This window comes from Heliangelus exortis, chromosome 28 (genome assembly GCF_036169615.1).
Source record: "Heliangelus exortis chromosome 28, bHelExo1.hap1, whole genome shotgun sequence".
Lineage (NCBI taxonomy): Eukaryota > Metazoa > Chordata > Aves > Apodiformes > Trochilidae > Heliangelus > Heliangelus exortis.
The window spans coordinates 4039501-4062964 of NC_092449.1; the positions used below are offsets into that span (position 1 = coordinate 4039501).

Sequence of the window (23464 nt, forward strand, 5' to 3'; positions counted from 1 at the left end):
TCAGCGCTCCCGGCAGCGGTTACCGCAACCCGCGATCGCCGCTCCTGATTGGCGGAGCCGCCGCCGCGCCGCGCGCGGGAGGGGGGGTGATTTGCATTTTTAAAGCGGCCGCCGCCCCTCCACGGGGATTTTTTTTTTGGGGGGGGGAGAAACGATGCGGGAGTGGGGGGGGTTTCACCGCACCCCGCGGCTCTCGCCGTCTCCCGGGAGCTCCCAAACCCTGGGGGTCCCCGCGCTCCATTCCCCGGGGGTCCCGGTGCTAACGGTGCAACCGCATCCCCCCCCCACCAAAAACCGACCCCCCCCCCACGCCGGGTGTTGCAGCCCCCGGTGCCGGTACCAGGCGGTACCTCGTACCCCGCTGAGCTCATGGCCCGGTTCCGGCTGTCACCGGGCAGTGGCACAGCTGCGGAGTTTGGGGAAGGGGGGGTTTGGGGACGGGGGGGGGGTTGGATATGTGTGTGTGTGACCCCCCCGGGAGGGGGTCCCGGCCCCGGGGGTGTCACCGCCGGAGCGGGGAGGGTTCGTCACACGGTGGCTCCGGTTCCGGTCCCTTTTGTCCCCTCGCCACCCTGTGCCAGGCGGTGCCACCGCCACACCCCCGGGAGGGGGACGGGGGACACAATGAGGGATTCGAGGGGGGGGACACCGAGACATCCCCCCGGGCACCCCGGGTCCGGAGGAGCCCCCCCCCATCCCCCAAGACCCCCCCTCGTAGGGCGGTACCGGAGAATCCCCCGCGATGGGGTAGGGGGGGGCTCAGGGGGACAGCAGCCTCGACCCCCCCCCTGTCCCAGCTCTGGATGTCCCAGCTGACCCCCCGGAGAGTGACCCCTCCCCCCCCAAGGAGATGCCCCCTCCCCAAAATCCTCCACGGCCCCGCAGCAAGACCCGGGGGCTTTGGGGAAAGGGGGATTTGGGGGGCCTTTTGGGAGGGGGGGGGGGAGTTCGAGGGGGTACCTGGGGGGGGTGTCAAGACACAGAGACCCCAACCCCAGCACCGAGGAGGCTCCAACGCCCCCTCCTCATGTGCCAAGCGGGTGCAGCCCCCTCCTCCGGGGGTGGGGGGGTTGGGATGCAGTTGCCATGGCAACCCCGCATCCATCCTCCGCCTCGCTGCCGCTCCGCTCATCCCCTGCCCCCCCCCCCCCATCAGGCCCCCCCCCACCTCCATTAAACCCCCCCCACTCTATTACACCCCCCGCAGCCCCTCTCCCACCCCAGGGTGCTGCCCCACAGCACCCCTAAACCACCCCACAGGGGCACCCAGCCCACCCCCCACCCCCCCCGAACCTGGGGACCCCTCAAGCCCCCCCCCCAAAAAAAAAACTGAGGAGGCAGAGTGGGCGTTTTCCTCTCTTTAATGCTCATTTTTCAACACATTTGCCATATGGGGAGTGAAAAGGGGGGGGGGGGTGCTGGAGTCTGTGGGAAGGGGGCAGGAAAAGGGGGGGTGTCAAAGCTGACCCCCCCCCACACCCTGACCCCCCCCTTCCCCAGCTTCCAGCTATGAAAAAAAAAAAATAATATATATATAAAGCACTAAAGGTGAAACATTCAGTCCCCCCCCCCCCCAACCACGCAGGACAATACAATCCAAAGTAAAAGCCCCCCCCGGGGTGAGGAGGGGGGGCCGGGGGGGGGTCACAGATAAATAAACCTCCCACCGGGACAGGTTTGGTTTCTTCATTTTTCACTTCTTGGTTTTTGGGGATTTTTTTTTCTTTTTTTTTTTTTTCTTTTCCTCTTTTTTTTTGTCTCTTTTTTTTTTTTTTTTAAATCTTTTTTTTTTTTTTTTCTTAAAAAGTCATTACAAAAAACGAGCCAGCAAGGAGCCTCCTACAAAACAGGTTAGTGTTTGCCCCAACTCTGGAGAGGGGGGGGGTGCAGAGAGGGGGGGGAAATTCTCCCTCCCCCCCAAAACACCCCCAAAACCTCAGCCTGACCCCCCCTCCCCCCCCTCACTCTCTGCTCCAAAAAAAACCTTAAAAATTGCACAAGACATTTGATTCCTCACAGCACCACTTGGAGGGGGGGGGGGCAATGTGAGGGGGGGACTGGTTCCCCAGCACAACCCCCCCTCCCCCCCATTAAAAACAGGGTGCAGGCTCAGCCCCCCCAGCTGGGAGGGAGCAGTGAGCTGCCAGGTCTCAGCCCCCCCCTCAAATTTCCCCCCCCCCTGAGCAGATGGGACACACACACACACACACAAATATTTTGGGGGGGGGTCCATGGGGTCTGGCTGTGTCTGTGGGGGGGGGACACACAACCACGATGCCAACCCCACAGCTGTAGTGCTGGAGGAGCAGCTGCTGCAGCCCCCCCCCAAATTTGGTGCCTCACAGGACCCCTCCCTGGTAACCCAGGACCCCCCAAGAAGGGGACTTGGCCCCCCCCCACCCCACCTGTGGTCCTGGGGGGGTGGTGGATGGGGGGGGGGGGCAGGAAAAGCAACCAAAATTTACCCTGTTAAATCGAGCAGAGCTCAGCACCACTGCTGGAGGAGGATGGGGGGGGGGACACATCCTGCCCCCCCCCACCCCAGCTTGGGTCACCCTGTCCCCAAGTGGTCCCCAAACCCCCCCCCCTGGGAGCTGGGTGGGTGCAGAGCGAGCGGGGGGGGGCTCTGGCGTGGGTGTGCGTGGGGGGTGCAGCGTGGGGGGGGCTCCAGAGGGGGGGTCCTGCCAACCTTTAGAGGGGACAAAACCCCCCCCACCCCATGCAGGACCCCCCCCTTTTTCCCAAGGGGGGGGAAAAGGGGGGGAGAGGAGGAGGAGGAGGGGGATGGTGGGGGTGAAATGTGTGTGTGTCCCCCCCTTCCTGTCACTGTGCTGTGTCTGTGTGTGTCCCCCCCCCTCCCTGTCACTCTGTGCTGTGTCTGTGTGTGTCCCCCCCCCCTCCCTGTCACTCTGTGCTGTGTCTGTGTGTGTCCCCCCCCCTCAGAACTCCACCTTGCAGGCAGGGAAGGTCTCATCCTGCATGGCCACGGTGCTGTTGCTGCCCAGCACCGTGATGCCCAACTCCTGCTGCCTCTCGTGGGTCTCCTGGTACCACTCGTGCATCACCAGGGAATCGAAAGTAGGGATCAAGGTCACCTGTGGGGACACCCACGGCATTGTCACAACCCCCCCTCCCACCCAAAACCCCCCCTGCTGGCACCGGGGTGGGACACGGGGGTGACACCTCCGCACGCTGGGGACAACGGGGAGGGGGGGAGAAGGCTCTGGGGAGAGAATTCCCTGGAGATAATTCCAGAAGCCCTGGGGGGGGCTCCAAGGAAGGCTCTGGATAAAGTCCTGGAGGGCTGGGACACGGGGGGTGGCTTTAAAGTGCCAGAGGTGGGAACATTTGGGAGCTCTGAGGGTGCTGAGCCCCAGATTTCCCCCTGGGGCTGCCCCAGCCCTGGAAGTGCTGAAATGTTGGGGGGGGTCTGGAGCCCCCGGGGCTGGGGGGGGGTCCCTGGCAGCGGGGATGGGAGGGGTCCCTGCCCGTGGGGGTGGGAAGGGTCCCTCCCACGGGGTTGCTGGTTTTCCTGACCCCTTCCAACCCCATCCCGCTGTGGGGTTTGATGATTCCAGGGCTGGGTGGGGGGTGTGGGTGGGCTGGGGTGGGGTCTCACCTGGGTGTCAGTGCCCCAGTGGTGCTTGGCGGCCAGCAGGGCATCCAGCAGGGACCTGAGGAGCCCTTCCTTGAGGTGATCATCCCCACTGACCACGTAACAGAGGGAACGGACACGCCGGAAAAATTCCTCGTCCACGGTGCGGGCGCTCCAGGAGCCGGGCAGGTAGGCCAGGTCCACGTAGATGGGGGGGCCCGGGGGGGCTGCAGCCCGGCTGCCTGCCAGGACACGGAGGGGACAAAGCTGTCAGAGGTCCCCTACTCCCCCCCAAACCCACCGGACACCCCCACCCCATCCCCACCCCCTTACCTGCCGGCGATGCCCTCCCGGCCCCCGTGGGTGGGCGAGCTCCTGCACCACGGGTGGTCCCGGGGGGTCGGGGGTCCCCTCCAGAGGGTCCCTTCTTGTCCCCCGGCATCGACCTGGCTTTGTCCCCGAGGTCACGGGCAGAGCTGGAGGGAGCCTTGGCTTTGGGGGCCAGGCTGGGGTGGCGGGGGGGGGTCGGCTCGGGGGGCGGCGGGCGCGGAGCCCCCCCGGGACGTGGTCCTCTTCAGCTTGGAGGGGTTGGGGGGCTCCTTCTTGCGGGGGGGAAGGGAGGGCTCGGCTGGCAGCGCCTCGGGGTCCACCATGCAGATGCCAGGCTGGGCGGGGAGGGGACAGGGGTCCTTCATGGGGGCCGGCAGAGGGTCCCGAGCCCGGGGGGCAGCTCCCCGGGGGGGCCGCTCCGAGTCCTCGTCGGATTCCATCCCGTCGGCCAGCAGGGAGGGACAATCCTCGGTGGCAGGGGGGACGTCGGAGTCGGAGAGGGTGGGCAGTGACTCGCTGACCGAGGTGGGGGGGGTCTCCCCCAAGGGTTGGTGGGGTCGGTCCCGGTGTGGGAGCAGCTCCTGGGAGGGGTCGCTGTCCGAGAGGTCGCGGGGGCTCCCGGCGGCCACGGGCGAGCGCTGGGATTTGGGGTGCTGGAATTCGCAGGGGGACACCAGGCAGAGATCCACGTCGTGGGGGGAGTCGGAACGCCGCGGGACCTGGTGGTGGCAGGGCCTCAAAGGCAGCGACAAACCCCCCCCCCCACCGCCTCCTTTGGTGGCCTCGGGCTCCGGCGTCCCCCGGGCCCCCCGTCCCTCCTCGGGGGGGGATTCGCTGACGGGGGGCAGCACCTGCTCGAAGGAAACGGAGAGGGATTCGTCCACCTCGGTGGAGTGGGGGGACCCCACCTCGGCCGGCAGCGAGGGGGTGGTGATGGTGGGGGACACGTCGGGGACGTCATCCTTGAAGGGACTGAGGGACAGGCAGCCCGCCTGCTTCTCCTGGGCGGCTCCGTCCTGGGGGGCTCTGCCCCCCGCGGGTGGCCAGGGGGTCAGGGAGGGGTCGGCGCCCGGTTCCTCCATCCCGTCCTCCACTGGGGATTGGTGGAAGGGTGTGTGGCCAGCGCTGGCCGGCCCCGAGCTGGCTGGGGACATCATCTCCAGGGTCTTCTCCTCCGAGCTGCCGCAGTTGTCCTCAGGCCCCTCGGGGCCGTGGTTGAGCAGCCCGGGGGGGGGTGAGGTCGAAGATGACGCTGCGGTCGCTCCTGGGGGTCTTGGCCGAGGGGGAGGGGGGGCAGAGGGCTCGCAGGGGGCTGCTCTCCAGGGAATGGAAACGCTGGGGGTTGTTGGGATCCTCCGGACCGTTCTCCAGGCAGGAGGAGTCCCCCCGACCCCCCCCTCCCCCGTTCTCCAGGGGTGAAGGCTCCAGCTCGCTCTCGGCCGTGGTGATGCCCTCGTCTGTGGATTCCTCCTTCCTCCTCCTCCTCCCCCCCCCATCCCTGGGGGATGAAGCCCCCCGGCCCTGCTCAGCCTCGGGCAGCATGTCCTCAGGGGAGGAGGACTTGGAGCCATCCGATGTCCCCGGCTCCTTCTTGCCTCCTGCCTCCTGGAGGGCTTTGGCCTTGGGTTTCTCCAGCTCCTTTTTGAGGGGGGGTTTCTTGATGCTTCCAGCCCTGGCCGGGGCTTTCCGGGGCTCCAGGATCTGTGTTTTCCGGGACGGGGCCTTGGCAGGAGCCTTGGCCTCTGCCTTGCTCTCCTTCGGGTCCTTCCGCAGCGTCTCGGCCTTCAGCTCCTTTTTCACCCCCACCTTCACCTCCTTCTTGGGCTCCCCTTTTCCCTCAGCCCCCTCATCCTTCTTCAGCAGCTTCTTCTCCTCTTTCCGGGCCACCGGATCCTTCTTGGGGGCCACTTTCTCCTTGCTCAGCTTCAGCTTCGTGTCCACCTTCAGCTTCTCCCCAGAGGAGTCGGGTTTGGCCCGAGTGTCCTTGGCTTTCTCCTCTTCTGGGGGTCCCGCTCTGACCCCCTCCCCCTGGGATTTGGGCTTCTCCTTGCTCCCTGCCTTCCCCTCCTTCCTCTCCACCTTGGATGGAGCCTTTTCCTTCAGTGTCCCGGTGTCCACCAAGCTGAGCTTGGAAGCAGATTTCAGGCTCTCCTTGCTCTCTGCCCTCTTCTGCTTCAGCAGCTTCTCAGGCTGGGTGCCCGTTGTCCCCCCCTTCAAGTCATTCTTGGTGACCACGGGGTGCCTGAGGAATTCCAGGTGCTTCACCTTCTCCAGCCCCTCCAGGATGCGTCCCTGGGGGGTGCAGCCCGGGAACAGGACCCTGATGATCTTCTCGGATGGGCTGACGGGGTGCCAGACCAGCAGGGCACAGACAGAGGTCAGGCACTGCAGGGGCAAATCCTGCTCCTTGGGATAACCGTTCCCTGCCCACTGCTGGAGGAGGAATTCCAGCTCCTTGGTGCCCCTGACAGGGTTCAGGACGTACATGTCCAACCTCCCCACTCCCATTTTCTGGAAGAGGACGGTGGGCTCGGCGCGGGGCCCGTTGTCCCGGGCCAAGGGGTTGGGTTGGATCCCCAACTTCTCCAGGTAGTGCAGGGTCAGGGCGGCCTCATCGCAGCTCTTCAGCACCCCGGAGTTGCCCTGGATCTCCTTCAGCTTCTCCGAGGCGTTGAGGAAAACGACCCCGAGCTCGGGGGAGATGAGGTTCTTGGCCCAATCCCCGTTTCCCTGCGAGCTCTGGGATGGATCCTCCTCCAGCTCCGCCAGCTTCCTCTGCAGCAGGCTGTTGACCCCGGGCAGGCTGTCCGTCCCCACGTGTGTCACCAGGATGGAATCGATGCGATCCAGGTGCCTCACCAACTTCCAGAAGGAGGATTTGGGATCCGAGCCCCCGTTGACCAAAACGTTGAAACCGTTGACGGCGAAAAAAGCCGAATCCCCCCTGCCCCCCGGGAAGATGTAGCAGCAGGGCTTGGAGAGCTTGAGGAAACCCACCATGGTGGGGGGCTCCAGGAGCTCGAAGGGGGATTGGGGCTCCAGAGACTCCGAGAGGTATTCCATGAACTCCTCCAGCCCCTCCATCTCGGGCAGGATGCAGCCCGGGTTGTAGCGGAGTTCGATGAAATCCTGGAGGTTCTGATGGTCCAAACCCCAACCCCTCCACTCCCCAAAGTCCGGGCAGCTGATGGTCAGCCTGGCCTTGGCCCAGGGGGCTGCAGAGCTCAGCATCTCCCCCACCTGCAGGGGAGGGGGACAGAGGGCATGGGGCAGCCCACTCCCACCCACACCTTGGGGAGAAATCCCACTCCCACTCCCACCCACACCTTGGGGAGAAATCCCACTCCCACCCACACCCGGTGACACCCTAAGGGAGGACATCCCACACCCAGTGACACCTTTGGGGGGTGATCCCACTCCTACCCACACCCAGTGACACCCTGGGGGGAGGGATCCCACTCCCACCCACACCCAGTGACACCCTGGGGTGGACATCCCACTCCCACCTACACCTTGGGGGGTGATCCCACTCCCACCCATACCCAGTGACACCCACCCCCACCCAGTGACACCTTTAGGGGGACACATCCTACCCACCCACCCACACCTAGTGACACCCTGGGGGGACATCCCACTCCCACCTACACCTTGGGGGGTGATCCCACTCCCACCCACACCCAGTGACACCTTGGGGGGAGGGATTCCACTCCCACCCACACCTTTGGTATGGGGGGGGCCATCCCACTCCCACCCAGGGACACCCTGAGGGGGAACATCCCACCCACCCACACCCAGTGCCACCTTGGGAGGTGATCCTACCCACACCCAGTGACACCTTTGGGGGGGACACATCCCACTCCCACCCAGTGCCACCCTGGGGGGGCTGCTCCCTGCTGCAGCTCAGCTGTGGCTGCTGTGCCCCCCCCAGCTCTGTTGCTGTCCCCAGCTCTGCAGGGAGGTGCTGGCAGCCCAGTGCCCAGACAGCAGAGGACGTGAGCAGACAGTCCCCCTGTCCCCCCCCTCCCTGTGCTGGCAGCCAGGAAGAGGGGAAGGGAGGGGGTGGGCTGGGGGGGTTGGGAGCAGGTGGGTGCCCCCAGTGAGCTGCATTCCCCCCCCCCCTTTTCCCTGCACCTCTTTGTCAGTGAAGATCTGGATGAAATCCCTGAGGGAGAAGCAGCCAGTCTGTAACATCAGCTCCCCAGTCTCCTCCACGCAAGGACCAGCAAAAACCAGCAGCTTGTGCTGGGACACATCTGTGATCAGGTTCCTCAGCTGGGGAGGGGACAGAGGGGACGTTGAGGGGGGGGCCAGGCCAGGTGTCACCCCCCCAGAAGACCCCTCTTGTGCCTCACCTCATCACAGAGGGATTTGTCAGATGGGTTCAGCAGCACCAGGGTCTCCAGGACATCCCCCCGGTGGTGGAGGGTCCTCTGACCTGGGGGAGGGAGGGGAAAAAGGGGTGAAACCCCCCCCCCAAAACAAAAGAGGTGCCCCCCCCCTCAGTTTACCCTCGTCCCGTGGGATTTGGGGACACACGCAGCCCCCTCCTGACTTCCCCCACGGAAAAAGGGACAGCCAGGACATGGCCACGTTTCCCGTGTCCTTCCTGCTGCAGGGAAAGGAGGAAAAGGGGGGGGGAACAGTCTGGGGGAGCCCCTTCTGACCCCCCCCTCCTCAGCACTGCAGCAAGCCCTGGGGGCTGCCGGGGGGGGGGGGGGTGACAAAGGGACACAGTGGGGGAGAGCCACAGGAACAGCCTCTCCCTGGCATTCCCAGGGATTTTTCCCAACCCCCCTCCCTGGCATTCCCAGAGATTTTCCCCCCCCCTCTGGAAGTGGTTTCTCACATGGGGGTCATGGGGTTTTGCCAAGGGGGGGGCACAAAGCAAAGTCTGTTCCCAACACTGCTGGGGGAAGGGGGTGGTGGGGAGGGGGGGCTGGTGGGGAGATCCCTCTCCCCACTCCCCTTTCCCCCTCAAGCTGGATTTTTTTGGGGTGGGGGTTGTGCACCCCCCTCCCTATTATTTTTTTTTTTTATTGATACCTTTCACAATGCTGGAAAAAGTGGCTGAGTGACGGGACACAAAGAGCTTCAGCTGCTCATCCAGGTTGCAGGAGGAGAGGTCGATGTCCCACGAGCGGATCCCTTTTTTTTTTTTTTTTTTTTTGTGGGAAGGGGGGAGCCAGAAAAATAAATAAAAACGAGAAAGGAAAGGGTTGAGCACCCCCACAAAGAGCCCTTTCCTCCCCCTTGGTTGGAGCAGTGTCCCCTCACCACCCTTTGGTGGCTTTGGGATGTCCCCAAGGTGTCCCCAGGTGCACTTTGTGGGGTGACTTGGGGCACCTTTTGGGTTCTGCCCATCCCAAGTCCCAAATCCCAAATCCCAAACCTTGGGGCAGAGCCCTCAGGACCTCACCCAAATGAGGGGTAATTAACCCAATTAACGGGGCTCCTCCTCCCAGCACCCAAAGCTCTCAGCTCCCAAAGCACAACCCCAAAGTGGAGACCCCAAAATACCCCAAGGGGTCTTTAAATGCTCCAAGGGCTCTTTAAATATTCCAAAGAGTCTTTAAATATTCCCAGGAATCTTTAAATATCCCGAGGGGTCTTTCAGAACCCCTTGAAAGGGATTTTTTGGGGGGGAGGGGATGCCACAACCCCCCCCTGAACAGGGCAGTTCTGGGGACATCTGTGTTGTGTGTGTCCCCCCCCAGTGATTTGGGGGGACTCTAATCGGGGAGGGATGGGGGATGGGAGCAATGGGGTCCCCACAGCCCCTCCTCCCCCCCCCCAGCTTCCAGCCCCCCCGTGGGACAATGTCCCAGGGGGTGACAAGGGGAGGAGTCCCCAAAATCTGGGGATAGAATCCAGGGGGAGGGGGGGGGCAGAGCCCCAAGGTCTAAGGGGGGAAGGGACAGGAAGGGGCAGGGGGGAGGCTGCACTTGGGGGGCAGATCCTGGGGGGGGTCCCAGGGGGAAAACCCTGGGGGGGTGTCCCAGGGGGCAGATCCTGGGGCGGGGGTCTCAGAGGGAAAATCCTGGGGGGGGGTCTCAGGGGACAGATGCTGGGGGGATCCCAGGGGACAGATCCTGGGGGGGGGGTCTCAGAGGGAAAATCCTGGGGGGGGGTCTCAGGGGACAGATGCTGGGGGGGTCCCAGGGGGCAGATCCTGGGGGGTCTCAGGAGGAAAATCCTGGGGGGGGGGTCTCAGGGGCAGATTCTGGGGGGGGTTCCCAGGGGCAGATCCTGGGGGGGATCCCAGGGGGCAGATCCTGGGGGGTCTCAGGAGGAAAATCCTGGGGGGGGGGTCCCAGGGGCAGATCCTGGGGGCCTCGATCCTGAGAGGGGGCGGATGCCGGAGACCCTAAGGGGCCAAACCCTGACGCTGGGGGGGGGGGGGGAGCACTCCTGTGGGTCTGGGGGCGCAGCCGCGCTCGGGGGGTCCGATCCTGGGGCACGAGTGGGAGGGGGGGGGAACCGGGAGGATGCGGGGGGGGAAGCCCGAGGTAACTCTGCGGGAGGGAATCACGGGGGTGTAAAGGCCGGAGGTTGGGATGGGGTTGGGATGGGGTTGGGATGGGGGTTGGGATGGGGTTGGGATGGGGGGGTCCCGGCGGTGCCCCCCCCCTCACCTCTCTCCAGCTGCTGCAGCGCGGCGCTCAGCAGGCCGGGCCGGTGGCAACCGCCGCCCACGATCGCCAGCAGCGAGTAGCGGCGCTGCCCCGCGGCGGGGCCGGCAGCGGGAGCGGCAGCAGCCGTCGGAGGAGGAACCGGAGGAACCGGAGCCCCCGCAGGAGCCGCCGCTGCCGCCCGCCCCGCAGCCCCCGCGGCCGCCGCCATCTTCGGCGCCCCCCGCCCGCCGCCCCGGGCCACGCCCACACCCCCCGAGGCACCGCCCCCCCGGCCACGCCCACTGATGTCACCGGCAACCAATGGGAGAGCGCGGAGGGGAAGGGGCCCTGGGAGGGAAGGGGAGGTGGAGGGGGGGTCTTAAAGGGGCAATGGCAGGGCGGGGCCCGGAGGGGGGGTCCGCCCGCTCGGGAAGGGCAGTGCGGGGCAGTGCGGGGCAGTGTAAGGGGTGCGGAGCTGCGGGTGGGAGCTGCGGGGTGTTGGGGGGAGGAGAGGCAGCGTGGGGACGGGGCTGTGCAGCGCGGTGCAGTGCGGGAGAGGTGCCGGGCAGTGGGATGCAGTGGGATGCAGTGAGGTGCAGTGGGATGCAGTGGGATGCAGTGAGGTGCAGTGGGATGCAGTGAGGTGCAGTGAGGTGCAGTGGGATGCAGTGCAGTGCAGTGCAGGGCAGGGCAGGGCAGGGCAGGGCAGGGCAGGGAGAAGCAGGCTGGGGCTGGGGCTGGGGCTGGGCTGGGCTGGGCTGGGCTGGGCTGGGCTGGGCGGTGCCGCCGCCCTTCCTTCTCCTCCCTCCTTCCCCAAACTTCTCCACCCATCCCTCTCCAGCGTTTGGACCCACAAACACCCCCCCGCTCCCCTCCCGCTCCCCCACCGCACCTCCCCAGGACCCCTGCCCAGCAGGCAGCCCCCAGCTCCCCAAGAGCAGGCAACGAGTGGAATCCGAGTCATTTAATACAACCCCGGAGCAGGAGACCCCCAGCCCCCCCAGGACAAGGCACCCATGGGCGCCAGGGGGCCGGGCAGGGTGCGGGCAGGGGGCTGGGGACCCCCGGTTTCCTCTCCACGGCACAGGGCGCGGCTCGGTGGGCCAGCAGCATCCCGGCAGGTGGCAGTGTCCCCGCTGGTGTCCCCGCTGGTGTCCCCGCTGGTGTCCCCGCTGAGGTCCCTCAGGAGCACTTGAGGATGAAGAAGTTGCAGGCGGTGCCGCGGGGGCAGCTGCAGCGCTTCCCGAACCGAGACCCCCTCCGCACCGCACACGGCTCCCCGGGCAGGCACTGCGGGACAGAGACCCTCAGGCCCGGGGCTTGGACCCCCCCCAGCGATTGGACCCCCTCCCAGAGCTGGAAATTCCCACCCCCGGGGCTTGGACCCCCCCCCAGCGATTGGACCCCCTCCCAGAGCTGGAAACCCCCACCCCCCGGGGCTTGGACCCCCCCAGTCTCACCCCTAGGGATTAGACCCCCTCTCAAAGCTGGAAACCTCCCTCCTCCGGGGCTTGGACCCCCCCAGCCCCCTACAGGGATTGGACCCCCTCCCAAAGCTGGAACCCCCCCCCCCCCCCCCGGGGTTTGGACCACCAGCACCCCAAGGGGCCCACCTGGAGCTTGGCCCCCACCCCCTCCACCCAAGGGTGGGCACCCCCCGCCCCCCAGCCCGGCCGTACCGAGGGCACCCAGCTCAGCCTCTTCTCCACCGCCGGCACCTCCGGGGTCCCCAACTTCTCCAGCACCCCCTGCAGCGCCTCGACCTGCCGCAGGTGGCATCTCTGTCACCCCCAGACCCCCAGGTGTCCCCCTGAGGGGAGTGGGGTTCTGCCAGGATCGGGGGGGGGGGGGAGCTCAGGGTGTGTCCCACCCACTGGGTGCAGCCCCGTCTCCCATCGGGGAGGCAAAACCACGAAAAAGCTGCAAATTCCACTTGTGGGACATCCCGGGGGGGTGCTGCAAGGACCCCCCCCCCCCCCAACCCCGAGCCAGGATGGAAACCCTTCAGCCAACACCAAACCCCCCCCTCCCACCCACCCACCCCAGGGAGGCTCTGGCAGAGCCCCCACAGTGGGGTGCGGGGAGCAGGAGCCCCCCGAGGTGCTGCGGACCCACACGGGGGGGGCCGGTGGCCTCGTATCCCTCCCCCCCCCGAAGCCCCTCACCAGCTCCGACTCCTCCTGGCTGTGTCCGGGCGGGCTCTGGGCCGGGGGGAGCCCCAGGAGCGGTTGGGGGGCGCCGGGCAGGATGAGGCCGGAGCCGGCCAGGCAGAGCAGGCAGAGCCAAGCGCCCTCCATCTCCCGCTGCCCTCCCGGCTCTTGCGGGATCCCAGGGATTTATACCCCGCAACCCAGCCCGGGGCGGGGGGGGGGGACACGCAAACGCCTTTTGACGCAGGTTTGGGGAGGGGGTGGGCGTCCGGTGGGTGCGTGGGGCTGGGTGTTTGTGTGTCCCCCCGCTCGCTGACATCAAGCCGGAGCAGAGGGGACACGCGTGTCCCCGGTGACGCCTCCCTGGGGCCCCGGGACCTGCGTCAATGCCGGGTCCAGGAGGAGATGATGGGTGCTGAGCCCCCCCCACATCCCCCCCCGGGGCTGAGCACCCAATTCCCCCCCGGGGCTGAGGCCAAGCTCCCAATTCCCTGAGCAAACACCGGGGCTGGCAGAGCCGGCGGTGACTCCGAGGCTGGGGGGGGGTCTCACAAAGATGATTTATTCCACAGACAAGGATAAAGGAGGGGAGGGGGGGCACAGGGAGGAAGGAGGAAGAGGAGTGATGCAGCCCCCCCCCCCAAAAAAAAGGCCTCTGGTGATGCAGGATGGGTTTGGGGGTAGCAAGGCCACAGCCCCCACCCTGCAGCCGGGACCCCCAGAGGGGGGCAGCCCCCTCTGCCATAAGGGGGGAGCAGGAGGGGGGGGCAGGGATCAAGGGGCACGGGGAGGGGGGGGTCCCAAGCCCACCTCCCCCTTCCCTTGCTGGCAGTGGGGTCATAGGGAGGGGGGGGGCATCAAGGCCCTGGGGGACAGGGGAGGGGGGGGACAGGGAGGAAGGAGGAAGAGGAGTGATGCAGCCCCCCCTCCCCCCGAAAAGGTCCCTGGTGATGCAGGGTGGGTTTGGGGGTAGCAAGGCCACAGCCCCCACCCTGCAGCCGGGACCCCCAGGGGGAGGCAGCCCCTCTGGGGGGGGGGGTCAGGGATCCAGCTGCATGGGGAGGGGGGGTCCCAAGCCCCCTGAGCTGTGTGGGGCTTCCCTTGCTGGCAGTGGGGCCATGGGGAGGGGGGGACATCAAGGCCCTGGGGGACAGAGGAGGGGGGGTGATGGGGATTCCAAACGTCTGGAATTTTTGGAGCTGAAACTGGGCAGAATGGGAGAGGAAGGGGAGGAATGGGTGAGGTTTTAGGTGGGAAAACAAACCCCAAGCTCGATTGTTCCTGGGGTGTTCCTGGGCTCCCAAATGCAAAGAGTGACCCCTGCAAACTTTCGCTGGCCTTAACCCTCCCAGGGAACCCGACAGTTCCCATTCCCAGGGTCCCTGGACCTTTAGGCTTTATGATTTTCCGACCCCTAACCCAAATCATAGGGAATTTGGGGGGCTGAGGGACACGTCCCCAGCTCCAGGAATGGAAACAACCAGAAAGCTGCAAATTTGATGCAGTGTCACCCTTCCCTTGCCATTCCTTTCCCATCCCCAGTGGCCCTGGGGAACTGGAGGCTTTTTGGGTTTCTGAACCCCAACCCTAACCCTAATTTATGGAATATTTGGGGCCGATGCCCCCAGCTCCAGGGGTGCCCAAAACGAGAGAGGTGCAGACAAGACCCGGTGTCAGTCTCCTTCGCAGCGATTTTCAGTCCCTTGAACTGAAATTTTTATGATTATCGAACCCCAAATCGCTCTCTTTGTCCCCAAAGCGCGGAGCCCCCTGGGTAACGTAGTCCCAGCCACAGGACTACATTTCCCAGAGTGCTCCGCGCAGCCGGGAGCAGCGAGCGCTGTGCAGAGCGTCACCTCCCCTCTACCGCCCCCTAGCGGCCGGGCGGGTAACGAGGAGCGGCCGCGCTCAGCGGGGAGGGGGATGCGGGGAGGGGTGCGGGGGGGCACGGGGGGTGCGGGGGGAAACGGGGGGTGCGGGGGGAACGGACGGGGACAGCGGAGGGGACCGGGAAAAAGCGGGAGGGGGCGGGAAAATGCGCGTGGGGTCCCGGGCTGTGCCCCCGGTAGGTGGCAGCCGCCGCCCGCCCCAGCCCGGCTGCTCCCCCCCAAGCCAAACCTCCCCGGCCCGGGCCCCGTGCGTGTCCCCGTTTCCCCCGGTTCTGAGCGCAACGAAACCACCCCCCCCTCCCGGCACAATTCCCGGTGCTCGGACCGAGCATTCCGGGAGTCCCGATGCACGGATTGCCCACCCCCGGTGCACCGACCGACTCCCGGTGAAGCCCCCGGATCACGGACCGACCCCCGGTGCACGGACAGAGCCCCCGGTGCTGTCCCCGGTGCACAGACCGACCCCCGGTACAGCCCCCGGTGCACAGACAGAGTCCCCGGTGCTGCCCCCGGTGCACGGACCAATTCCCGGTGCAGTCCTCGGTGCACGGACCGACCCCCGGTACAGCCCTCGGTGCACGAACAGAGTCCCCGGTGCTGCCCCCGGTGTACGGACAGAGCCCCCGGTGCACGGACCAACTCCCGGTGCAGCCCCCAAACCACAGACGGACCCCTGGTGCACGGACAGAGCCCCCGGTGCAGCCCCCGATGCACGGACCGACCCCCGGTGCAGCCCCCGGTGCCCGGCCAGCAACCTCGGTGCACAGACCGCCCCCTCCCCGGTGCACGGACCGACCCCCGGAGCAGCCCCCAGCCCCCGGCCCCCCCTCGGGGACATCCCCGGGATCCCGGGCAGACCCCCCGGTGCAGGACACCCGCTCCCCCCCCTCCGGTCCCCGCACAGCCCCGCGGGTGGGTTGGGGGGGGGGGGGGGGGGTGTGGGGGTTTCCCACGCGTCGTGTCCCCCCCCCTCTCCCCGCGGTACCCGCTCACCCCCACGTGGGTCCCCCCGGCGGCGTCCAATCCCCGCAGCGCCCGCCCCGCGCTTTGTGCGGAGCCAGCCAATGGGAGGAGAGGGGGCGCCGCGCGACGCCCCGCCCCTCGGCGGGAGCCGATATAAGGGGGAGCCCGGAGAGGATCGGGGCTCAGAGCGAGGGAGCGGGCAGAGGAGCTGAGAATCGCGATAGAAGCACCGCGATAGCGACAGCACCGCCGCGACAGCGACAGCAGCACAGCGACAGCAGCGCCGCGACACCGCTTATCGGGATTTTATCGCTTTTTTTTTTTTTTGCTATTTCCCTTCTTTTTCTCGCGGATTACAATTGCATCATGACCCTGGAGGAGCTGGTGCCCTGCGACAGCAGCAAGTAAGTGGGGTGGCTTTGGGACTGAGGGGTGGCTTTGGGACTGAGGAAAGGGGACACGGACACACACGCACCTCGGGATGGGCAGGGGGGTGTCTGTCGTCGTCGTTGTCGCCGCTGCTCACCGTCTGTGTCCCGACTCCTCCCGTAGGATGCAGGCGGTGAGCGAGGCGGTGGAGCGGGTGCTGGTGGCAGCGCAGCGCCAGGACCGGCTGACAGTGGGGGTCTACGAGTCCGCCAAGCTCATGAACGTGTGAGTAGCCCGGGGGGGTCCTGCAGACATCGGGGGGGTTGGAGGAGATGAGGGTCCCGGGGGGATCTGCAGGGATGGGGGGGTTGGAGGGGATGAGGGTCCCAGGGGGGTCCTGTAGGGATGGGGGGGTTGGAGGGGATGAGGGTCCCGGGGGGATCTGCAGGGATGGGGGGGTTGGAGGGGATGAGGGTCCCAGGGGGGTCTTGTAGGGATGAGGGGGTTGGAGGGGATGAGGGTCCCGGGGGGGTCCTGTAGGTATGGGGTGAGCAGAGTTGGGGGGGGGGGGCGGTGTCTGAGTGTCCGGGGGGGTTCCGGTGCAGTTTAGGGGGTGATAAGGGGGGATCAGCGCAGGGTTGGCTCCTCCCAAAGGGTTCGGGGGGTGTCCGTCCCCATTCCACGCACGCCGTGGGGTGACAGCAGCGGGGTGGGAGCTGCAGCGTGGTGTGTGTGCCCCCCCGTAACTCCCCCACTTTGCTCCCCCCCCCCCCCCCCCTCAGGGACCCCGACAGCGTGGTGCTGTGCGTCTTGGCCACCGACGAGGAGGACGAAGGTGACATCGCCCTGCAGATCCACTTCACCCTGATCCAGGCGTTCTGCTGTGACAACGACATCCACATCCTCCGCGTCTCCGGCATGCAGCGCCTCGCCGCCATCCTGGGCGAACCCGAACCCAGCGCCGAACCCCGCGACCTCCACTGCCTCTTAGTCACGGTGAGTGGGTGCCAAAGCCGGGACGGTGCCAAGCGGGTGACACACGCGGGGAGCATCCCCCGTGATTCACGCCGCGCGGGGTCGAAAGGGAGGGAGGGGGTGGGACTCGGGGCCACGTGTTGGGGGCGGCCCCGCTGGTACTGACCCGGTTCTTCTCCTCGCCCAGAATCCCCACACGGACTCTTGGAAGAGCCACGGCTTGGCCGAGGTGGCCGATTATTGCGCCGAGAGTCGCGACAGGAACCAGTGGGTGCCTTACATCTGCCTGCAGGAACGCTGAGCCCCTCCCCCCCGGCCCCCGCCCGGCTCGGAAAGAAGGAAAAAAAACCAAAAAATATATAAATAATTTGATAATAACATTAAAACAGCAGGAAAACCAAACCAAACCAACCAGACACAAACCCAAAAGGCCGGAGGAGCGGCCGGTGAACCCCACGGACCCGGAGCAACCACCGATTTTCTATTTTTTTCTTTTGAACCGGAGGAGGAAGGAGCAGCCCGGCCCCAGCTGTGGGCTTGGGAAGGTGGCGAGTGGTGGCCCTGCCACCCCGTGGGACGTTGGCCGGAGCCTTGCCGTGGATTGGAGCTTGGCCACGCGTGGGGAGCGTGGGAGCGTGCCGAGGAGGAGCCCGGGATGGGCACTGCTGGAGGAGATGGAGACTGTTTTGGTTTCTATTTTGATTTATTTATTTTTGGGGTTGTTTTGTTTTTTGTTTTTTGTTGTTTTTTTTTTTTTTGGCATCTGGGACTCGAGGACTGCCGAGAAATTGATTTTTTTTTAATTTTTTTTTTTTCAAAAAAATTTTTTTTTTATTTTTTGCAAACTGCTTTTTTCCAAGGGACAACAAATTCTCACCTGGGGTGATGGACCTGTGACTCCAGGCTCAGATTTTGCACTCACGCCACTTGGAGCCCCTGAGCTGAATCTATGCCAGAGTTTATTCTTGTACCGATTTATGGAGAGAAAAAAAAAAAAAAAAAACAAAAAAAAATTATTAATTATTTGCAATAAAATGTCTGAAGCGCCGGCTGTCTGCCTGACTCTGCTCCACCCTGCCCCGGGGCTGCGGGATCAGCCGCTCCCGGGCCGGTTTCGGGGTGGGGAGCAACCCCCGCCCCCCCTTCCTTCCCCGCCCCCTCCCCACGCAGCTCTCCCGCACCCGGGGGAACCCTGACCCCCCCCCCCCCCGGGGCCGTGGGAAACTGAGGCATACAGCCCCCCCCAGACCCCCCCTGCCCTGCCCAGGGGTGGGGGCTGCCCCGGGGATCGGGGACGCGGCAGAAACCGCAGCTCCCGGCCGTGGGAACCGGGACCGCCCCCACCCCCTCCCGGGGCCGGGAAAACTTCCCACGGCCCGGGAATCCCCCTCCCCTGGGACTCACCCGCTGCTCCAGGTACCCACGCCGCGGGGGGGGGGCTTCTCCGACCGCCCCTTTCCTCCTGCAGCTGGGGGTGGGAGTTCCCCCCCCCCCGCAAACCGCGACCACCTGCGCTATTAAAGGATCCCCCCCCCCCCATTCCCACCCCCACGGGGATGGATGCCCGGCCTCCTGGGTTCTCCTCACGCAGGACACCCCCCACACACCTTGCGTGGGTGCCTGGGGGTGGGCGAGTGGGGTGATGAAGCCCGAAGGCTCAGGGGAAACTGAGGCAGCGACTGTGCCACGGTGGGGTGCGGGGTCCCCCCCTTCCTGGGGGCACCTCCTTGGTCACAGGGGGTGCACAATTGCGTGTGCGCACACGCGTGTGAGTGCCAGGCACAGCGTGGGAGCCTCCCGGCCCCGGGGTGTGGGAGCAGATCCCGAGCTCCCCCCGGGTCACACGCGTGCACACGCATGTCCACCCGCACGGACACACATGTGACAGCCCCGTGCCCCCCGCTGCGTGACCCGGTGTCAGGCCGCGGTGACAATCCCGGTTCTGCCACGCGGCCGGGGACACCCCGTCCCCCCGGGGCAGGGATCGGGGCCAGGGTGGGAACCTTCCCCGTCTGGGACGCGGTGTCCGTCCCGCCCGGGGACAGTGACCGACCCGGCCGGCTGGGGACACGGGGGCCAGCCCAGGGGACGTCCCCTTGGCTCTCCCGTCGGGCTCTGACAGCGTGGGGAAACTGAGGCACGGAGGGAGAGTGGCGTGTGGCGGCCCCGGATGAGGTCCCGGCCCACAGCCCTCCTCCCGGATGGGGCCGTGGGAGTGGGGGACACCCCCCAGGCAGCCTGGGGGTCCCCGCCGGGGCCCAGGTAGGGTCAGCCCCAAACCACATCCCCCACCCCATGGCAAAGGAATCGGGCAAGGACCACCCGGCCTGGCCCGGCCACGGCTGCGATGAGCTGGGAGGTCTCAGCTCGGGGCTGGGGGCTCCCGGGGTTGGTTCAGAGGGGGCAGGATGGGACCCCGACTCCCAGAGGGGGGCAAAGTGATCCCCTCCGGGCTGCAGCCACCACAGGGGGGGCGACAGGGGGGGGTCACAGAAGGACAGGAGGTGTCCTGGGTGAGTCACAGCCCTGAGCAACCTCACCTGACCGCGTTCCTGGCAGCGCGGGGCTCCCGTGCCTCAGTTTCCCCACCTGAGCCCGAGTCACCCTTCCCACAGGGCAATTTGGGAAAGCGAGAGCCCGAGTCTGGCTGGGGGGGGGGGGGAAGGGGGCGGTGGGGACCCCTTTGTGGGGGGGGGAGGGGGGAGCAGAACCCGGGGGCTTCAGCTCAGCCGGTGCCTCCAGGCTGCTGGCGGGGGACACGGCACGATATGTCACGATACGGCCTGGGCAGTGCCAGCCTGGGGGGCACCCACGGGTGCTGCTTCCCAGGAGGACCCTGGGAAAACCGGGAGGGAAAGGGGGGGCGGGCTGAGCTCCCCCCAACTCATTTCACTGATGAGGCAGCGGCTGACGAGGCCCCGGTGACCCCGGCCCGGCCACCACCGCCACCATTCCTGCCCCCCACAGACAAGCGGGTCACAACCCCCGGGGGGGGTCGGGTCCCTGGTGCCCCCTGGACCCCCCTGCAGCCACCCGGGGACCCCCCGCACCCCCCAGCCCGGCCACCCAGGGTGCAGCCCCGACCGCAGCCCACCCGGGAGCACACACGGAGCCGCCCACACGTGTGCTGGGCACGCACACACACGCACACACACGCACACACACGCATGTCACCCCCCACGGGCACAGAGTCCCCCCCGAACCCCCCCAGACGGGGTCCCTGCAGCTCCCACCTCGGTGTCTGTGTCTGGGCCGGCAGCGGCAGCCCCGGCAGTAATTAACCCTGGGTGTTAATTAGCCCCTGGGTGTTAATTAATGACTTCGGGGGGCTTGCAGCGGGACCCCCCGGCTTGCCATGCACGGAGCGGGGGGGAGTGGGGGGCTCCTCACCGAGCTCCTTCCTGGCTCGGGGAAACTGAGGCAGGAGGCGGGGTGGTCCCTGGTGGCTGGGGGGGTCCCCGCTCCCCCCAGGCCATGGGGTGAGGGGCGATGTCACAGCGGAGGGGGGGGGGCACAGTGCCGGGGGAGGAAGCCACCCCGTGACGTCACGGTTGCGGCCCAAGTGCGTCACGGGTGTCCCCGTGTCGCCTGGGGAAGAGGAACCGCCTGGGGTCCCGCACCGCGGGGGGATGGGGGACACGGGGGGGGTCCCCGCGGTGGGGGGGGTGTCCCGGTGTCCCCATGTTCCTCCCCTGGGTCCCCAGGGGGGGGTGGGATGTGCCCAGCACTGGGCTGGGGGGGGACCCTGTCTGTGGCGATGTCCCCTCCCCCCCGCCTCTCCCCGTGTCCATCCACGGGGCCACCCCGGTCACGTCCCCGCAGCCCCGGCCCCGAGGACAGCTAATTATAGCTCAGAGGAGCTAAAAATAGCCCCGCCACGGGCCCCGGGGTTATTTATAGCTCCGCGCCACTCGCTGTCCCCGCGCTGTCCCCGCTCCCGGCTCCTCCCCCCTCGATTGCAGCGAATTTGGGGCACTTCGGGCAGGACCAGGGCTCCGACCTTTGGGGACAGAGCCAGGAGGGACGTGGGCAGCCAGGACTCTCTGTCCCGTCTGTCCCCTGTCCCCTGTCTGTCCCTCTGTCCCATCTGTCCCCCTGCCCATCCCAATCCTTGTCCCCATGTCCCCTCTCTGTCCCCTCTCTGTCCCCCTGTCCCATTTGTCCCCGTCTGTCCCCCTTCCCATCCCAATCCTTGTCCCCTGTCTGTCCCATCTGTTCCCCTCCCCATCCCACTCCTTGTCCCCATCCCCTGCCTTTCCCCATGTCCCCTCTCTGTCCCCATGTCCCCTGCCTGTCCCCCTTCTCACCCCAGTCCTTGTCCCCCTGTCCCCTTTCTGTCCCCCTGCCCATCCCACTCGTTGTCCCCTGTCCCCATCTGTCCCCCTGTCCCCTGTCTGTCCCCCTTCCCATCCCAATCCTTGTCCCCTGTCTGTCCCATCTGTCCCCCTCCCCATCCCACTCCTTGTCCCCATCCCCTGCCTTTCCCCATGTCCCCTCTCTGTCCCCCTGCCCATCCCAATCCTTGTCCCCTGTCCCCATCTGTCCCCCTGTCCCCTGCCTGTCCCCATCTGTCCCTCTGTCCCCTTTCTGTCCCCCTGTCCCCTGCCTGTCCCCATCTGTCCCTCTGTCCCCTTTCTGTCCCCCTGTCCCCTGCCTGTCCCCCTCTCCCTCTGTCTCTCCCCTTCCCCACTCATCATTTTGGGGTCCCCCAAGCCCATCCCAGCAGCAGCAGCCCCCCCCAGGAGGGGAGGGGAGGAGAAGAAGGGGTGAGGAGAGGTTTGGCAAAATGAAAAGTGAGCTTTTTTTTTTATTGTGTTATCATCAGTTTCACTTCTTCACAAGGATTCCACACAATACTCAGCGCTGTGCGAGGAGGGGGCGGTCGATGGCACAACCAAGAGATCCCAAAGATGCGGAGGGGATGAGGAGCCTACGGACACTTCCTAAGGACATTCCCTACAAACCCGGAGTGGCGTTTGGCAACGAGAGCAGAGTTTGGCAAATCATCATCATCATCATCATCATTGTAATTAGAATTATCGTAACAGACCAAAAAATTAAGAGCACGAAGGAGCAGACGCGTGGCTTGGGTGGAAGGAAGGAAAATGTGTTCTTTGTTTCGGTTTTGTTTTCAAACTTTCTTAAATTCAGTTGACTTTTTAAGTACTGGCGAGCACAGAGGGTTCTGCCCCCAGCCCCGGTACCGACCCACTGGACCCTGCACTGGGTGGGTGCCGGGGCATCTCCAGAGACAGGGAGGGGAGGACAAGGCAAAAAAAAAATAATAAATGCAACAGAAGCAACGTTTTCCTCTCTCCCTTTCCTTTTTTCAGGCTCTCTCCTTTCTATTTTTGGCAACGGCTCCACCGCAGGCTAAAAAGAAACGGGGGCAGCTTGGGGCATGTGTTTACATCCCAAAAAAAGGTCTTTGTGGAGCTGGGGCTGCTGGCACAGACCCCCCAGACCTGCTCCCCCTTTACCGTCCCAGCACTTAAAAAGTCCTGAAAAGTGTCTTTTTTTTTTTTTTTTTCTTCCCCCCTTTCCTTTTTTTCTTTTTCTTTTTTTTTTTTTTTTTTTTAATTTTTTTTTTTGGCAAATGCACTGACAAAAGTACAAGCAACCACTGCAGTTGGCACTGATACTGCTGCTCTACGAAAAAAAAAAAAAACCAACAAAAAAACACCCACAGGATGAGCACCCGCTTACTCAGACGAGGCACAAAAAAAACCAACAAAAAACCCCAAAAATTTAAAAAAACCCCAAAATCCAACAAAACCAAAAAGGTCGAGGATTATTTTTTTTGTTTTTTTGTTTTTTTTCCACCTACACGAGTCACCCACTGAGAGACACCAGCACCCACCCGCAGCCCCCTGCCCGCCAGGACCCTGCTGCCACCCGTGTCCCCGTGCTGGCAGCTGGGCTGTCACCTCCTCCTGGCTCTGTTGAACCTCAAATTGCCACCTCACTGGCCACCTAACGCTGACCACTGGCCACCTTGCCACTGGCCACCTCGCCACCGGCCACCTCGCCACCGGCCACCTCGCCACTCGTGGGTCGGAGCTGCCCCGTGGCCCCCGGGTGTGCAGGAGGGAGGGCAGGGCTGGCACCCATCTGGGTCGGGGTGTCAGGGAACCCCCCCCGGAGCCGAGGAGGGGGTGCGGGGGATGCGGTCCCTGCCGGGTCCGGAGCGGAGGAACCGGAACCTCGGCCCCACGTAGGTTTTTTGGGCTGAGCTGAGGAGCTCGCCCGGGTCCCCGGCTATAGCACCATGCACTGGTCTCTAACATAGAGGAAGAATCAGCCGTCTGGAGTAGAAAAATAAGGCTGGAACTGCACGAGATTAAGGACAGAGAAAAATTCCCTCGTGGAGAAGGGAAAACCCCGCAGCGGCCGAACCGCCCCCCTCCCCTCCCCCCCCTAAATCCCATCCCATCCCTTTCCCGGTGTCCCACGGAACCGCGCTGGGTCCCAGCTCCAGACCCGGCCCTGGAGAGCTGGAGGTGAGGTGGGATGAGAGACTGAACAGAAAGAAATCATAATTAATAATAATAATAATTAAAAAAAGAACCGGACTAAAAAGGC

The 23464-nt window shown here is 65.3% G+C and overlaps 4 protein-coding genes across 4 annotated transcripts; 2 read left to right on the forward strand and 2 right to left on the reverse strand.

The window, feature by feature from the left end:
• Nucleotides 1-2871: 2871 nt before the first annotated feature.
• MAP1S (microtubule associated protein 1S) lies at nt 2872-10790 on the reverse strand. Its single transcript, XM_071727809.1, is given in 9 exon segments — nt 2872-3095; nt 3620-3837; nt 3929-4059; nt 4061-5316; nt 5318-7165; nt 8057-8197; nt 8278-8360; nt 8969-9070; nt 10558-10790. Coding segments are annotated over 9 exon segments (4143 nt in total). The 5' UTR covers nt 10766-10790; the 3' UTR covers nt 2872-2939.
• Nucleotides 10791-11485: 695 nt separating this feature from the next.
• LOC139788097 (cocaine- and amphetamine-regulated transcript protein-like) lies at nt 11486-13120 on the reverse strand. The gene is made up of 3 exons (XM_071727667.1): nt 12702-13120; nt 12216-12299; nt 11486-11826 (listed from the first exon to the last, which is right to left on the reverse strand). The coding sequence occupies exons 1-3, from the start codon at nt 12831-12833 to the stop codon at nt 11719-11721; spliced, it is 324 nt and encodes a 107-aa protein (XP_071583768.1). The 5' UTR covers nt 12834-13120; the 3' UTR covers nt 11486-11718.
• A 1601-nt stretch (nt 13121-14721) lies between these two features.
• LOC139787980 (splicing factor 3A subunit 2-like) lies at nt 14722-15750 on the forward strand. The gene has a single exon (XM_071727433.1). The coding sequence runs from the start codon at nt 14722-14724 to the stop codon at nt 15748-15750; it is 1029 nt and encodes a 342-aa protein (XP_071583534.1).
• Nucleotides 15724-17930, forward strand: GADD45B (growth arrest and DNA damage inducible beta). Its single transcript, XM_071727663.1, has 4 exons — nt 15724-15942; nt 16091-16192; nt 16690-16903; nt 17070-17930. The coding sequence occupies exons 1-4, from the start codon at nt 15905-15907 to the stop codon at nt 17181-17183; spliced, it is 468 nt and encodes a 155-aa protein (XP_071583764.1). The 5' UTR covers nt 15724-15904; the 3' UTR covers nt 17184-17930.
• The last annotated feature ends 5534 nt before the right edge of the window (nt 17931-23464 follow it).